Consider the following 17,775-nt stretch of genomic DNA (forward strand, 5'->3'; position numbering starts at 1 on the left):
CAGTGTTGGAGATGAATGTGCTTCTCAAAATACAACTCCTTCGAAACACGCCATACCCCCCAAAGAAAATAAACAACAAATGGGCCAGCTGGTCAAGGCTTGTGTCCCAATAACATAATGCGACGGTGTAATTTAGCCAATATAAGAATATGTCAAATTTAGGCATATAGGTAACCAGAACTACGCTGTTCAGTACGCTATCAGCGCAACATTCAAGTACAAGTTGTGGTTTTCGGATGTGATGAGCTAACGTTAAGTACGTGTATGCTAGCTAGCTGTCTTGCTAAGCTCGCTAGCTAGGTACTAGCTAGCCATGCTATCAAATGAATTAGCTAGATAGATACCTACCACCAATCTTGAATGTTTTCTTGTCATTGACAGCCAATATGTTTTTACTAAAATATTACCTAGCTAGAGTCTGAGTTAGTTAGCTGTTTTTTTGTCAACACACACAAGCTTAATATGGACACACTAGAGTTCTTAGCTAATATGACTATAGTATCTCTTGCTTTTTTGGGGGGGTTCTTTCATTGTTGGTTGAGGACTTGTAAGTCAGCATTTCACTGTACGGTCTACACCTGTTGTATTCGGCGCATGTGACAAATAACATTTGATTTTAATGGTGCTAGACAAAATCCAGAATTGTTTTGACTGGCAAGCCGTCGATATAGCCTGCCAACAGTTGTACGATTAATTTGTCTGTCCTTGCTCACCAGAATGTGTTTTTACATTACAGGGGCATTCCATGATGGACAGTGATCTAAGTCCTCAGGATAAAAAAGACTTGGACAAGTTCATCAAGTTTTTTGCTTTGAAGGTACTGCCTTTAATTATACACAATATTGCCACACTTAGATTATCAAGCACTTTCTACAGTATTCCTGAGCTGATTAATTCACTGAGGTTGATAATTCCCTAATTTCTCTCTGTCATCAGACAGTGCAGGTGATAGTCCAAGCACGACTTGGGGAAAAAGTATGCACACGCTCCTTGTCTTCACCTACTGGCTCTGATTGGGTAAGTCACAATTCATTCTTGCCTCTCAACTCATTCATTTACCTGTGCCAATTTTGTCCTGAAAGGGTTGTGGATTCAAGTCTCATTAAACTCAATTATTTTCACCAGTTCAATCTGGCAATCAAAGATATCCCAGAAGTTACACATGAGGCAAAGAAAGCTCTGTCCGGGCAGCTTCCTGGCATCGGACGATCCATGTGTGTTGAGATCTCCCTCAAAACCTCAGAGGTAAGATAGCACTGACTGGTGTCACAGACAGTTCTTGAGACCAGTGGTCTGGATCATTGGGCATTTGTTCATCAATAAATCCAAGTGACTGTAAAGGTTAGAAAAACATGAACATGTTTTTGTCATGTTTTCCAGGGAGACTCAATGGAATTGGAGACATGGTGTCTCGAAATGAACGAGAAGTAAGTAATGAGAAGTAGTTTTGTGTTTTCTTCTTTTTGTGCTTCAGTTTTTGTAGTTGGACCGTAACACTCATTGTAAAATGTATGATTCTTTTTTTTTTTTCAGATGTGACAAAGATATTAAGGTGTCCTACACCGTCTATAACCGCCTGTCGTTACTGCTCAAGTCACTGCTGGCCATTACAAGGGTAACCCCAGCCTACAAACTCTCACGAAAGCAAGGCCATGACTATGTCATCCTGTACAGGTTTGTTTGTTTTCTGGTATACAGATAAGTGTTACCATTATTTTTGACTGGTATTGCTAATAATGGAGTTTTATCATGTTAGTAAACAATCTGACTAATAGATACATTATTTTGCAGGATATATTTTGGAGAGGTTCAACTCACAGGATTGGGAGAAGGTAACCATGCCCGTTATATTATTTACAGTGCATTCGGAAAGTATTCAGACCCCTTGACTCTTTCACATTTTGTTACGTTACAGCCTTATTCTAAAATTGATTAAATAGTTTTTCCCCCTCATCAATCTACACACATTACCCAATAATGTCAAAGTAAAAACTGTTTTTTGGAATTTTTTGCAAATGTATTAAAAATAAATAAAAAATAAACCATTACATGTTCATAAGTATTCAGATCATTTACTCAGCACTTTGTTGAAGCACCTTTGGCAATGATTACAGCCTCGAGTCTTCTTGGGTATGACGCTACAAGCTTGGCACACCTGTATTTGGGGAGTTTCTCCCATTCTTCTCTGCAGATCCTCTCAAGCTCTGTCAGGTTGGATGGGGACCGTTGCTGCAAAGCTATTTTCAGGTCTCTCCAGAGATGTTAGATCAGGTTTTGGCTGGGCCACTCAAGGACATTCAGAGACTTGTCCCGAAGCCACTCCTGCATTGTCTTGGCTGTGTGCTTAGGGTTGTTGTCCTGAAGGTGAACCTTCAGCCCAGTCTGAGATCCTGAACGCTCTGGAGGAGGTTTTCATCAAGGATCTGTTTGTACTTTGCTCCATTCATCTTTCCCTCGATCCTGACTAGTCTCCCAGTCCCTGCCGCTGAAAAACATCCCCACAACATGATGCTGCCACCACCATGCTTCACCATAGGGATGGTGCCAGGTTTCCTCCAGATGTGACACTTGTCCATTAAGGCCAAAGAGTTCAATCTTAGTTTAATCAGACCAGATGCTATTTACTGAGGAGTGACTTCCATCTGGCCACTCTATACCATAAAGGCCTGATTTATGGAGTGCTGCAGAGATGGTTGTCCTTTTGGAAAGTTCTCCCATCTCTACAGAGGAACTCTGGAGCTCTTGTCAGTGTGACCATCGGCTTCTTGATCACCTCCCTGACGAAAGCCCTTCTCCCCCGATTGCTCAGTTTGGCCGGGCGGCCAGCTCTAGGAAGAGTCTTGGTGCTTCTAAACTTCTTTCATTTAAGAATGATGGAGGCCATTGTATTATTGGGGACCTTCAATGCTGCAGACATTTTTTGCTACCCTTCCACAGATCTGTGCCTCGACGCAATCCTGTCTTGGAGCTCTACGGACAATTCCTTCGACCTCATGACATGGTTTTTGTTCTGACATGCACTGTCAACTGTGGGACCTTATATAGACAGGTGTGTGCCTTTCCAAATCATGTCCAATCAATTGAATTTACCACCGGTGGACTCCAAGTTGTATAAAACATCTCAAGGATGATCAATGGAAACAGCATGCACCTGAGCTCAATTTCGAGTCGCATAGCAAAGGGTCTGAATACTTATGTAAAATGTCTAAAAACCTGTTTTCATTTTGCCATTATTGGGTAATGTATGTAGATTGATGAGGAAAAAAAGAATTGTATCCATTTTGGAATAAGGCTGTAACGTAACAAAATGTGGAAAAAGTCAAGGGGTCTGAATACTTTCCGAATGCACTGTATACATTTTGTTGGTTGTCTGGGTCTTTGGAAATGTTGTATAGGGCTGTGAAGATTCTGACGTTAGTTTTTTCTGAATACTGATTTTCAGGGTTCCAGACAGTGCGTGTAGGAGTTGTGGGAACTCCCATTGGAACAATCACCTTGTCTTGTGCTTACAGGACAAACCTGGCCTTCATGTCCACCAGGTACATGAACAGAAGCTGTTCTTGTTCACAGCACTGCATGGGCTCACTCCTCAGTGGTCAAAAATGCACTGCCTGTAAAACCTGTGACTATGTTTTCCCCTTTTCTTCCATGTCCTCTCCTTGTTCTCCACTGGTTTTAGCTATACACTTCCCGTATTCCTAATTCTATATCCATAATCTCACAGGCAGTTTGAGAGGACGGCTCCGATTATGGGCATAATTATTGACCACTTCGTTGAGCGCCCCTTTGGCAACATAGGACACATGCGTCCATGTAACTACAGGTGGGTTAGCCCTAGCCCAAACACCTATACTGACCCAATACAGATTTGTGCATGCCTATTATTTATTATCATTGTGAGTGAAGTTCAAAAATAAAGGATTGCATAATAATCTGGCCATGTTTGTTTGCCTTCCCTATACTCCAGAGCACCCGGGGAAGATGAAGGAGCATACAATGGGGTGGAGGATTCTCAGGAAGTGTGCACCACGTCCTTCTCCACTTCTCCACCCTCACAAGTACGTATGTCACTGCTTAGCAAAGTCTATCTTTGCAACATGTGTAACTTCAGAGGTGGTGTCCATGGTGAGGTTTGAGATTTGTGAATGTGACTTAGAGTTACTTAGACACACCCGTATGTAAAGACTCCCTCTCATGTCATAATTCACTTCCAAATGGGTCAGGTGTTTTCCTAAATGATTTTGTCTTGCACCGGATTCAAATAGACATACATATTCAAACATTTGACCCATATTGATGATCATGCATCCAACTGTTGTGTGCATTTGTGGATCTGGTGGCTTGTTTGTGTATCTGGTGGTTTGGTATTCTCATACCCAAAGCTCATTTCACAAGCCTGGCAGTGGGAAAAGTATATGTTTTGTGTTGGAGACATTACCAAGCCCCCATACCATATTTTCTCCTTTCCGTTTTCTGTATAAGTGCTTTCATCTCTTAGCCCCTTTTTCTCTCTCTCTTTCTGTGCTGTCTGTGTAGTGTGTGTTCACTGTAAGTAAGGCACATTTAAAGACCCCTAAACCTGCAGTGATGGACACTCTGAAAGTCCCCATGATGGGCCTGGCCTTCTCACAGCAAGTGAGTCTTGCGTGTGTGGGCATGTATCTCACTCACTCACAATGCCTGAGGTGTTCCAGGACTTTTTGGCCTGTCTTCTATTACCTGTTTAAAAGTAATAGAAGTATAGTGCGCTTAAAAGCTAATCAATGGAAGCAATGAAATGGGACAGCTCTGTATCCCTTACATTAGGGTGTCCAATCAAAAACGCATCTTTTGACCAATGGGTAAAATAATGTTTTTCTGTGTAGATATTCCTCTAAGAAAACCAATGGTCCTAACCTCGTATCTCTATAATAATCCGTTGAAAAGTTATTGGATTTGTTAACCCTTACAGAATTAGGGTGACTAAATCAGTGGAGTCCAGAGAGATAAAAAGTGCTAAAAACGGAGGAAGTTTGTGCAAGAAATAAGGTTACTGGCTGCCTGACAGGCTCACTTTCCTATTGAACTCGTCATCTTTCTTTTCAAATCGGCAGGACATAAAACAATAGTTGTAAGATGGATATCGGTTTCGAGACGTGACATGTATTATTTTCATATTTTAGTATACGCTTTTCATATTCACCTGAAATTCCTGTTCTTTTTAGAAGATTTCTCACAAAAACAGGCGTATCTCTGTGAAATGTCAACGGCGCACCGAGCGTTTTACCAAGCTTTTTATTTTCAAAGCCTTTTTTACATTCTTTCATTCAGCTCGTGTCATGCTAATTGCGCTTTTTGCGACCCGCGGAAACAACTTTGAAGACGATGACCACAAAATGTAAAATGCTCAAAAGTTGTCACGAGAAACGTGCACCGCTAGGTCAACAGAGCTCGGTGCTTATTATCGGATGTATTACGTTACGAAATCCGACTTTTTGTATGTAATGTTAATGATATGTTAGAGAGACTAGATCATTAATAATCAATATTTGTCTTGGTAAAGGGTATTTTATAACATAAGGAAGTACTTATGTCATTATCTACTGACTGCCCTAGAATTCCTAACCTAAATCCTTTCCACATTGGTTTGCTGATAATGATTCCTTAACAAATAGTTAGTCATCACTTAAATATATGCAGATATTATCACGTTCATTGTCAGGGTAAATTAAATCTGCCTAGAAGAGCTATGCTTAAAATCTTTACCCTGTCCTCTCTAATGCTATACTTTCTACCTCCTGCTGCCTGCTCCCATCACCCCGTTTCTCCTCTGTGGATTAATTCATGTTTTAGCTTGCTCTCTCTTTCTTACTTTTGCTCTCTTGCTCTCTCACTCTCTCTCAGCTCTACTGCTCTCGTCTTTCTTATCAGCCTCCTGTTCTTGTTGGAGCTGCTGACTTCTGCCACCCCTCCACCTTAAATGCTGCCAACCCACACCAGGTAACCACCCAGGTATTGAGCTAGTCAAATCACATTTTATTTGTCACATGCTTTGTAAACAGCAGGTGTAGACTAACAGTGAAACGCTTACTACGGGCCCTTCCCAACAATGCAGAGGGAGAAAAAATAATAGAAAAGTAATAATAAATACACAATGGGTAACGATAACTTGGCTATATACACGGGGTACCAGTACAGAGTCGATGTGCAGGGGTACGAGGTAAATATGTACCTACTGTATAACTAGGAATAATGTGACTAGGCAACAGGATCAATAACAAATAAGTAGCAGCAGCGTATGTGATGAGTCAAAGTTAGTGCAAAAAGGGTCCATGCAGATTGTCCAGGTACCTATTTAACTAACTATTTAGCAGTCTCATGGCTTGGGGTAGAAGCGGTTCAGGGTCCTGTTGGTTCCAGACTTGGTGCATCGGTACGGTCTATGACTTGGGTGGCTGGAGTCTTTTGATCATTTTTAGGGCCTTCCTCCGACACCGCCTGGTATAGAGGTCATGGATGACGCCTTGGCGGTTGGATGCCAAGCAGTTGCCATACCAAGCGGCGACGCAGCCAGTCAAGATGCTCTATATGCATCTTGACTGGGAAACAAGGGAAACCAAGCTTTGCATAGGTGTTTCAACATGACTCAACCAGTGCTAACTATGGCCTTTCACACGTCCTGTGTAGATGGGAATTCCAGGGAAGGAGGGGGGCGTACCCCAGCAGGTGCCTGTGCAGCCTTGTCATGGTGCCCAGGCAGAGCATGGACGAGTGTCCTCATGCCCCCCTGCTGATCATGTTCTCGCCACGCCCTCCAGCAGGTAAGCCCCAGTCTGCCATGACCCCCATGTGACAAGAGCGAAGCACCCTGTGGGACTGAGGATCACCTGAGATTATACTTGCTTGGGAGAAACCTGTCGGTTACAACTTTGCCATGTTATCTTTCAAAGTGGTGAGGATGCAGAGACCTCGTCGAGGAGCATCGAGGTGAAGAGTGTCTCTCCCTGTGATGTACTGGAGACCACCTTCACCAGGAAAGTGGGTGCCTTTGTCAACAAGCCAGGCACACAGGTAGAGACAGCCTTATTATGTCCTTGTTTAAGTACACACCTTTGATATTTTTTTCTGGAAGTACCCATTTTTACGAGTAAAGGACAAAATACCAATGAGTATTATACCCTTGTAATTACTGCAGTATTACTCTTTGTCCATTGCAGGTAACCACAGCAAGCCTGGACTTACCATTTGCAGCGTTTGCTCCCAGAGCCTATGACCTCGAGGAAAATGACCCTATGGTAAATCAATTATTCACAGAAATAATTGTCACCCTTAAATAACAATTTTCTGGGTTATGATTATGAGTCATTTTAGTGCAGACATGGTAATGATATTACTTCTCCTTTATCCAAGGTTCAGCCGCCGGAGTCCCCAGCCACGTCCTCTCCCCTGCAGGGCAGTTTACACTCCCAGGGCTCTGGTGAGAGTGGTGGCCCGGCACAGGACGACTTTGTTATGGTGGACTTTGTAAGTACCCTGCCTTCGGTAACAGAGGAAAACACAGACTACATTTTAGTCAAGGATAATGGTAATTCGATCAATCTATACCTCATTTCTATGTCGTATCAAATGCTGCTACGAACAAATGTCTGTTTATGTCTGTCAATTGTGGATGTTATCTGCAGAGGAAGAAAACATACATTTTCTTCATATAGAAATGAGCATTACTTACGTCACTTAGCAGTGGTCATTTAAGGCGCCTGCATACTAGGTTTGATTTGGTCCTAGCATAACTCGGCTAGACGAAGTGAATGTCTGTGCCTCGCAATACTCCCTTTAAAGACCTTCGCTTGAAAAAGGAGAAAAAAGCAGCAATAGTACTGTTTGTCCTTCTTTAGATGCCGTAGCAGTATACACTAAGATAACTCAAGAAATCTGTAATAAATTCCGAAGTTTTTGCGGAGGTCTTAGTCACGCAATTTTACAACTGACTAAGATGTTTGGTACAGTATTTCTCAACTGAAACAATTTGCATGACAACGAGTCATCTCTCGTTGAATGACATCAAACACTTCATTGAAGAATCCCTACTGTTGACCAGTCACCTACAAAGGGGTGTAGACTTCAGCTACCGAACTTCTGCTTGCCTCAGGAAAAAAAAATTGTGTGCATGAATAGGCGAAAAAACTGTTTCGGATGGAAAGCATGCAGACGCCTTTAGACAGTATTTCTTTCTGACTTGTATCTGGGCTGTAGAGAGTGACCATGAGAAAGGAAATCCAAAACAGTCAAAGGCGAATGCGACAAAGCACATAGCAAGACCTAATGAAAGTCTATGACAGGAACGGGCTTTTAAAGCAACAGAGGGAGAGATGTCAGCTTTGAATATTTAAGATAAATGCTTCTGTTGAAGAGAAAATGAAGCTTATGGGAATGAGTGTTCTTAATTAAAATCTCTGACCTCGGACCTGTTCTCTCGTGGTTAACAGTTGAGAATTAATTAGGACTGTTGCTGGCAGGAAAATGCTAAAAACGGAACCTCTTTGGGAATAATATGTGCTGCTGACAACAAAATCGTAGGAAGTCTATTATTAAGGAAGGGCCTGTTACAGTTGTTGCCCTGCACATCTGATTGTGTTCTGTGTGCTCTGTTATTCAGAAGCCTGCGTTCTCCAAGGATGACCTCCTTCCCATGGACCTTGGCACATTCTACAGAGAGTTCCAGAACCCCCCACAGCTCGCCAGCCTCACTATTGATGTCAGTTCTCAGTCCATGGCAGAAGACCTGGTGAGATGAGACACACTTCTGACTTCCAAAGAGAGATGGTTTCTGTTTTGTTGCCAGGTGGGGGGGTTGGAGTCTCCTTGTGTATGAAGTGGTCCTGTTGGAATTTAAATGACTGACAGATAGTAGTGAGAGGGGAACATAGTAGTTACCATTTATACAATTTACTGTGTGTTTGAATGTATCTTTTCTGTGGTGCTTTTTAGTCTAATAAATCAATATCTTAGTCATCCTGTGTTTGTAATGATGTTCATTTTCCCTACAGGACTCTCTTCCCGAAAAACTGGCAGTATACGAGAAGAACATTGATGAATTTGATGCATTTGTGGACACATTGCAGTAGGGATAGAAATAGATCCACTGGCTGCAATGACAAATTATCCCATTTAGTCCATCTGCAAGGTCCTGTTGTCTTTTGAGCTTGTTTGCATTCAGTCTGTGTATGCCTCTTCTTTCTTCTCTTAATTGAAATTCCACATTGATTTGTAATCAGAACGTTTCTCTTCAAACCTCACTGGTTGATGTAGGGTAAGAGAGCCTGTACCCAACAGAAGACATCTAAAAAAAAAAAAAAAAGTGAACGTTTTTTTTCTCTGATGTGAATAACTGCAGCATTTGCTCTAGTGTTGAGCAGACTGTCATAGTGTAAATACCAAATCCCCTCTCACCTTGCTGTTATATAACTTAACACACAATAACAAAGACGTTCAGTTCATGAAAGCGATTTTGTCTAAATAATGTCAGGAGGCATTGTATTATCGCTGTCCCGTGTGACACGGAGAACGTTCATAGCGCCTATGGAGTCAGACATGGCTATGTTTTAGTAGATGTGAAGAAGCCAAGCTATGTATGGTAAATGATCAGTAGTAGTCAATCTATACCCAACAAACATACTCTGTAGCTGAATCTGTATATTGAAAGAAGTTCCTGTAGTTAATTTTTTTTGTAAATTGGGAGAAATGTCCTCTTACCAACTTTAGAACAAGAATCACTGTCACTGCTCACCTCCTCTGAATCACCATATAAAGGAAGTTTACTTTTTCCCCTATCTGTAAAAAGGCTAAACATTATTTGCACGTTCAATGTATCAATCTTAAGTCCTCTTGATTTTCCCAAAGCTTTGTTAATATACAGTAGCATGGTCATTCGTAATAAAAGTTATTTCAAATGGCCTATTTTGTATTATCAGAAAGGAATAAGCCAGAGGCCCTATACATTTCTGATTGTGGTCGTTTGTGATTTATACCAGCACAACACGAGTGATTGTATTTGTCGTCCCTCTTGAAGCTTAAATACAATAGAGCATCAATACTCTTGTCAAATGAGTACGCCCCTCCACACATAACTGAATAAATCCAACGAAGGCACTTTTAACCATCACCTTTTATTTATACTTTATATTCACAACATAAAAAAAGATCTTGAAACTAAGATACCTAGAACTGAGGAAAATACTCTTAAAGAGAAATTTCATTTTCACTGTAGCAACCAGGAAATACTTATTTGACAATACAGATAAACAGTACAATAAAGGTAGACAAACGGGCACAATGTTCACGAGATATGACAAGTGGTAGTTACTCGCCTGTTTCCTTAAGGCACACAGACGCAAATGGGGTCAAAGGTTCTACTAAGCCACTGATCCGTATGTCAATGCAATTGTTTCATTGACATGATTAGGAAGTTTTCATAATAAACAAAACATAGAAGCACAACAGAACTCTTACTTATTCAGTCTTAACATTAGCACTGTTCTTGTTCAGGATATGTTCATTACAAAGTCATTCAGGATTACAAAGCACAGGAGTTGTACCCCCAAAAGTTTGGCCACTGCAAATAGAAAAGAAATGTATGTTTTAAGGTTTAAAAAAAATTATCAAATGGAACCCTCTTAGTGTTCTCCAACGCAACCATAATTCTTTGGTTGATTTGGAATTGAAAAGCAACGGATGTCAAAATTGACAAAATAAGGCTCAGAAACAACTCATCTAACAGTTAACATACAGAAAAAACTGAAATACAGTATGGCCTGAGAGCCCAATGGGTCTGTAAGTACACAGCATTTCAGTCTATCCATGATTAGGAGCCCTTCTATTCCCCCTATTGACTTTAAGGCTTCATGAAGATCTTTCGCCATCAAAGCCTTTATATCTGGATAGTGATTTTCAAGGAATAAACTGCTAACTGCCATAGGTAGAGTAATAATGCACACAAAAGTAGAATATGTATCATGAACACTGTCCTGCATTGAGAAAGCTAATCAGGCATAACATGAAATGTAGAAGTTACATGATTAAGACTAGTATTTTTTTTATTTTTATAGTTGACCTGTACAAATGATCAAAAATGAAGACTTGGCAACTGTAATGCAGCAGAAAGAAACAAACGAAGGCTTGCTGGAAATATTTAAAAGGGTATACCAGTATGTTTTTTCAGATGAGTAAACATTTAAAAAGTAAGGCGATATGTGACAAACATAACGGAAATACACACTTATGGTTTTACTTAGCTATAGACTGTAGCTTTACACATAGCCATTATACTTAAATAAGGTGTGCCAAAATATAAACTCCAGATAGAATTTAGACTACATTGAATACTGGAGTACACTGGCACATTGACTATAGCGACCGATCATTTATGAAATTCTAAAATGATTTGTTCCAACGCAAATAGGACTAGACATGCCAAGTAAATTAATATGAAATATATCTTGCTCCCCAGATACAAAACATTGCATAAAATGTTCTCGGAAATCTGTACCATCAAAATAAATACTTGATATGACTCAAACCCGAACAGATGTGAACTGGTTTCGGTTATTCCAATTGTTTTAAAGTACCAAATCGTGTACACTGTGTTGAACTTTTCCTGAGTGATAGATATCTGGCGGAGACATTAAAGCCTTCTTCATACCTGACTTCTAACCTGACTTTTGGCCTATTTTGGCATCTTCAATGGTTCGTCTCCCCTGTCTTTTTTTCTCTCTGTGTCCTCAGTCACAATACACTCATGCATTTGGCAACACTACTAGGGGCACTGGGAGAGACACAGTTACACTGTACTAGACCAATACAGAGACAGGGTCAGATGGGGATTTAAACACCGAATGAATGGGGCGTGGTTAGAGATGGCTGTACAGGAGACGTCTTAGGGGGAAAAGACCTTGTAGTGTTGGTCCAACAGAGTTCTGGTGAAGTTATTGATGGGGCCGATGGCACTGAGTGTCATGGCAGCGTCTTGTCCCCAGAGCAGGTTGGGTCCGAACACCACTGCCAGGTTGGCGTTGTTCATCTTGTTGATCTCACTCTGTGCGGACACCTACATGGGCAAGCGTGCATGTTTGTAGAATATCAATAAGAACAAAACTACTCACTGGTTTATTTACAAAAACTGGTGAGGGCCAGTGTCACCAGGCAGTACTAAATGCCAAGATCGTAGACTATTTAGACAGAACCGTAGAATAACAGGCCTCCAAAGACAAAATGGAGTGTTTGCAGAGCTTCTGAGAAGTATTCAGCTGGGGATATATGACAGAAAACATACCTGTACCAGGAACTCAATGAGGAACTTCAGGGAGGCATAGTTCTCCTCAGGGAGCATTGCCAGCATGTTCCGGATCGCAGTCACTTGGGAACTGCTGTCAACATCTGAGGAATGAGCATAACAAACAGACCCTTTATGGTTATACTGCTATGACTTAGAACTATCGTCTAAGGATTACGACCTACAAAACAAATTGACAGCTGTAGTGATATTTTGAATAGCTATAGTAACAAAGGTAAAAATATATCCCCATCATCTACTGTGTGGAGGATAAGAGAGTCTTCCCCAGACTTACTGTGGAAGTTGACAATGTCGTTGTAGAGCTGGTAGGTGAGGAGGGGTTCTGGTAGTTCTCTGAGGAATGTCTTGAGGATGACAGCTGCCAGGTGAACGTCCTCCATCTGGGAAAAACTCACCTCCTCACCTGGAGCCACAGACAGACACAATTACAGACACAGTCGTACAAATCCCACAGCTACAGCCAAAGAGAAAATTAGGTGTACCCAGGGATTTCAAGAACAGATATTATTTTTAGATATTCATTTAAGAGTAACGATGAGTGAAAATCATTCACCCGAGTTATATCTGTGCTGAACATCCTTAACGAGGGTCACGTTGGCTGACCGCCGGAATATCCCCTCAATTTCAAGACCTAAGACAGGACAGAAAAATGGGGGAAACCATCGAAACAAAACCTTTTGTAAAACAGAATCAAATAGCAGAATTAGCCTTGTTTTGCAAGTCAAATACTAATCTAGGTAGAGTATCCATGAAATTAGAACGGAATTGTCCAAAAGATGATCATCAGAACAAAGACTCAAAAGTTGAACCCATCATCATCATCATCATCAAGCAAAATTACCACTGGTAAAACATGCAAAAATGGTGCTTACCTTGTTCCATTAAGAAGGCCACTGTGTCTCGCATCACTAATGGGACTGCTTCGTTGTCAGAACTTCTCGCTCTTAGCCTTGACAAATCAACAAGAACCAAACCCTTAAAAACCGTTGAAACGTACACAGGAGAATATCTTACGTACGTAACGATAAGGTCGGATATTGAGGGAGTGAAATACAACAGCCCTCATCCAGCTACCTACGTTGGCAAGGGGACTCCAAACTGTTGATTGGGCAGTGGTGGACTGCGAGGGGGAGACATCTGGGCCTGAACTGACGCTTTCAGTGAGGCTCGGATTTTTTCATCATAGCTAACGGTTTTGGGTGTGAGAAAGCAGAGTAACGCACTTAATATAGTCAGACATCACAAATAGACATCCATTACGCAAGAGGGAATAATTCATTGCCAATGTTGAGATACAGTAGTTACACGTAACGTGTGAGAAATGTTCTTACTCTCGCACCCGGGTGGGTATCACTAGCTGCTCACACTTAACAATGTCCTCCAGTTCACTCAGGTAGTTGATGTAGTTGATCTTTCGTCCAAACTTGAAGCTAGAAAAGAAAGGAATCATCACACAAGGCAAACACTTTACAGTTAAAGGAATAAAGAGCATCTCTGGTGCTGGAATGCTAACCTGATGAGAGGCTTGAAGAGGATGAGAAGAGTCTTGATGAACATGGTGGGGTGGACAATGTACAGCGCCTTGATGTTCTTCTTGTACCTGAAGAAAACAGAGCACTCAGCAAACGTAAACTTTTGTTGTTAGAGAAGTCAAGCCATAAGTGCAAATAAAGCACCCTCCTTTTTTTATAGACTTAAATATGGGTGAGGGCAAAGTCCACTTCCTCTTTGGCTTTAGTTTTCCGATTCAGATCTCTGGTGAAATGGAGTGCATCTCATCATTCATAGGTGAAAAACTATCAAATGTGCTTTGCGACTATGGTCCCCAGTGTCTGGCTGGAGGTAGGCTGGGACTCACTTCCGGTCAAATTCTCTGTAGGCGTCTCTCAGCCAGCTGAGAGATGGCTTGTTCTCACTGGTGAGGCCATTATGGAAGTAGATGAGGGTGTAGTCGCTCTCAACATACTGGTCTAGGGTGGCCTTCAGATACCTGGATAATAGTATGATAGTTGAGAAGTCAATTCTCATCACTTATGAAAACACAAAACACAACGACTACTAACTTGACTAGCAGTGGGGGGGAAATCAAAGCACAAACAAGAGGCAATTTATTACAAATTTGGCAGGATGAAAATGTCTCAATAATCTCAAACAATAACACCCACATCAGCAGCTTGTGGTGGTCCAGTTCGTGGTGAGGGGGCATTCGACAGGCGTTGAAGACAATCACCTTCCTGCCAAAGTTATCATCACCTTGACAGCAGAGTGAGAGAGGAAACAACGTCAACTGGATTCAAGACTGAACATGATATTCAGCACAGATAAGAACTTTGTCTCTACATGTGTAGCTTACCTGCTACTTCTACAATCTGATGCCTGGCAATATCATAGTATGGGTGGTCCCAGGTCAGGTGTGACCCCTCCCCCAATTGCTTGGATATGTCCGTCTCTGTTGAGAGACAAGAAAGGGACACATTCAACCATCTCACACTAGCTCATATCTTTGGGGTCAGATCGCTCAAAAAATGTCACAACTCAACGTTTTGGATCTGCCCCGTCACGGACAGTATGTGCTCACTGCTCAGGCACTCTTAGAATGAGTTTGCAAACACCCTTTGAGCCTCTTCTCGATGCATACTGAAACAAGTAGATAGGTGAGACATTGCATTTCACGGGCTAACCCACACACATGACCTCGACATCTGCATTGTGTACTTCTGTCAGCAGCAATCTGCAGGCCACACTGACTAAACCAATGCCCTTCTCACAGAGTTAGTCATTAACATGCAGTTGCCCGAGGCGGGGTGAGACAGTGTGCGCTTCATTTGGTATCTCATAAGATGAACCCTTGTTCCCTTCTCTTTCATCATCTGTTCATGAATAATTAGTAATAATTCTGAGAATAACTCAAACTCTAAATCACGGTGCTGTAGATGCATCTATTAGCCACAAATAATGCCATAGTCTTCAACCTCCCCACCCCTCTAACTCCAATCAGACAGGGGCTGGAGATCTGCTGTGAAACAGAAATTTGACTGTGCCTACAAATAGAATGCATAACTAATGAATGCACACTGCATCAGAGGGCAATACGCAATGAAGTTGCGATAATATGACACATGAGTAACAAATGGCTCACCGCAATGGGCTGTGAAGAAGGCTCTTTTTGACTCTTCCCTTGGACTAAAGACAGATTGACGTAAAACTATAAGACGGTAAAGATGTTTAGGGAAATAACAGCAATAGTAATGGTCCTACAACAACGTTCCATTTCTAAAAACTCAGCTGATCTTACAACAGGCTGATTGGTATCATATTACAAGGGCAAACATTATTTTGCCAGGAATGTGGCTTTTTAAAACAGTGATCTCATGATTTTGTTTTACTCGAGGGATTAGTTGGCTTTTAGAACACTAGAAATTCTTTAAGCAATTTTTAAATTTCAGGAAGTTATTTGATTTGATTTCTGACAGCACAGAGAGGTCCAGCGTTCCTTTTAACTGCCTTTAGGTTCTTACCAGACTTGCTCATACTGGAGTCATCTGGGGGCCACAGCTTGTCCCCCATTGGAGACAATTTGAGCTGGTCCAGGGCATTGCTGGGGGGATCATCTACTCCAAGGTCATCATTGAGGTCAACCAGAAGGTCTGAAGACATGGTGGTGTACTATAGGACTCCACACGGAATAAAGTCTGGTCAGGTGCTCAGCCAGCCTCCTGTCACAGAAACAAGTGTTAAGTTCTGGATGGAGGTTGATCATCTAATGCAATGAGATAGCACCTTATCTCAGCAGTGGGATCACTTTCAAGATCTTGTTTTTTTAGAGTCTTCCTCAAAAGAAAAGCATTCTTCTGACTGTGTCGATTCCCTCCTAATTTAGACAAATAAAACAGCTAAACATTTGTTAACAGGCAGATTTTTTAAAGATGCATTTTCTCTTGTGCTTTGTGGTAATTTATCACTGCTGTAATGCACCCTGTGCGAAATCCATGCAACTAAGCTACCATTTTTTTAAAAAAGCTTTACTGATACGTCATAACTGCAGAAGAGCCACTCCAATGGGGCCAGAAAGGACAATGCATGAAACATGGACGGAATAAACAAATAGGTCAATAAGCTATTGTCCTTTACACTAGGCCTATTTCACATCTGCAACCAGGTTAGCATTTTGTATCATTTGAATACTTGTCTGTCAAATGCAGCAACAATTGCATGGCTGGTTTGTTTGTGGAAGGCCTACACAACATTTCACACACACACCGATTTTCGCATGGAATGACCCAATCTATTTTACAACACCACAGGGGTTGTGATGGAAGAAGCAGCGTTGTTGTGCTACCCGACGTTCTTCATTTGGCTGCAAGGCTCAAATACAGTCCTCCCCATCTATGAGATGCAATCCGTTCTGATATGTTGGTTCTTTAAATATCACGACTGAAGTCAGAAACACATTCCTGTATGCGCAGTCCACGGGAGGAGAAATGCATTCAGGCAAAGTGCAATAATTTTACACATCTAGCTAAATTAGCCATACGGTATGTTACGAAACACTGCAACTGCCATATAACGTCAGCAACCAAAATAAGGTGATTCGCGTCTTAGAGAAACGGCTATCTATCGTTACGCAAAACAAGCCTGCAATTTGTCCCGACTCTTCTAGCGAACTAACGTTAGCTATTTCACGTATGCTTCATTACGCTGCGATGTCGATAGATTAACAACAACAAAAAACGTTGCGTTAGCCAACGTCAGCTACTGACAGTACAGCAGTAGTTCACCTAACGACTATACAATGTTTTACAAATGTCGATAGATTAAAATAAACGTTAACTAGCTAACGTGTCATCGACCAGCACTAGCTAACCTATAGTGTAGACTGTAGTTAGCAAAATTATTGTTGAGTAGCTAGCTAACAAGGCACAGTATGTTGTTACCATTATTTTCCTCGGCTGTTAAGGCTAACCTTCTGGTTATATGGGGATAATCCAAATTAACTCGTCTAACGTGTATGTCCTAGCTAGCTGCAATAACCCGTAAAATACATTGATTGATTCAAACAAATTAAATTGGCGGATTTACCGTACAGTCTGTGAAATTGATCCCCGCTGAAAGGCTTTCTAAGTTGTTAGCTGGCTAGGCTACTAACGTTAGCTATGTCAGTGACAGCTGCTTGCTTCACTAGTCACAAACATCCGGTTGTCGTTCGGCGGGTGGAGAGATCTCTTTCTTGGCAAACACACTACTATACTTCTGACTCTGAAAACGAGACAGAGGCATAGGTGGAGACGTACAGCTGTGTGATCTAGGCCTATCTTTGATTATGATGGCAGAAATAGTTTCAAACCTGCTTGCTTTTACTTCATCATTAGATCTGTATCAAAAAAATTTTTCTGAAACCTTGTGCACAAAAACAACATGCAGAATTATAGTGGCAGTCTCAGATCTGA

At 41.5% G+C, this 17,775-nt stretch overlaps 2 protein-coding genes across 11 annotated transcripts; one reads left to right on the forward strand and one right to left on the reverse strand.

Annotated features, from left to right (window-relative positions):
* The first annotated feature begins 13 nt into the window (after positions 1–13).
* atg13 (ATG13 autophagy related 13 homolog (S. cerevisiae)) lies at positions 14–9,933 on the forward strand. Of its 9 annotated transcripts, none has more exons than XM_014175139.2 (18): positions 14–256; positions 737–817; positions 937–1,017; positions 1,126–1,245; positions 1,381–1,427; positions 1,534–1,674; positions 1,792–1,832; positions 3,443–3,539; positions 3,725–3,823; positions 3,968–4,058; positions 4,537–4,635; positions 5,884–5,991; positions 6,667–6,800; positions 6,930–7,050; positions 7,197–7,274; positions 7,390–7,503; positions 8,636–8,764; positions 9,027–9,933. In XM_014175139.2, exons 2-18 carry the CDS (start codon positions 746–748, stop codon positions 9,102–9,104), a joined length of 1,650 nt encoding a protein of 549 aa, XP_014030614.1. In that variant the 5' UTR covers positions 14–256; positions 737–745; the 3' UTR covers positions 9,105–9,933. The 9 variants fall into 9 exon arrangements, with proteins under 9 accessions (XP_014030614.1, XP_014030615.1, XP_014030616.1 ...); XM_014175140.2 differs by having other exon boundaries at positions 47–256; positions 5,884–5,979; XM_014175141.2 differs by having other exon boundaries at positions 47–256; positions 5,911–5,991.
* Positions 9,934–10,126: 193 nt separating this feature from the next.
* On the reverse strand, positions 10,127–17,662 carry LOC106587119 (rho GTPase-activating protein 1). 2 transcript variants are annotated; one of them, XM_014175148.2, is made up of 13 exons: positions 17,408–17,662; positions 15,847–16,044; positions 14,682–14,777; positions 14,494–14,581; positions 14,187–14,318; positions 13,842–13,928; positions 13,660–13,758; positions 13,407–13,514; positions 13,201–13,277; positions 12,882–12,959; positions 12,603–12,731; positions 12,308–12,411; positions 10,127–12,082 (listed from the first exon to the last, which is right to left on the reverse strand). In XM_014175148.2, the coding sequence occupies exons 2-13, from the start codon at positions 15,983–15,985 to the stop codon at positions 11,912–11,914; spliced, it is 1,308 nt and encodes a 435-aa protein (XP_014030623.1). In that variant the 5' UTR covers positions 15,986–16,044; positions 17,408–17,662; the 3' UTR covers positions 10,127–11,911. The 2 variants fall into 2 exon arrangements, with proteins under 2 accessions (XP_014030623.1, XP_014030624.1); XM_014175149.2 differs by lacking the exon at positions 17,408–17,662 and adding an exon at positions 16,589–17,358.
* Between the last annotated feature and the right edge of the window lie 113 nt (positions 17,663–17,775).

The sequence above is a fragment of the Salmo salar genome, chromosome ssa26 (genome assembly GCF_905237065.1).
Source record: "Salmo salar chromosome ssa26, Ssal_v3.1, whole genome shotgun sequence".
NCBI lineage: Eukaryota > Metazoa > Chordata > Actinopteri > Salmoniformes > Salmonidae > Salmo > Salmo salar.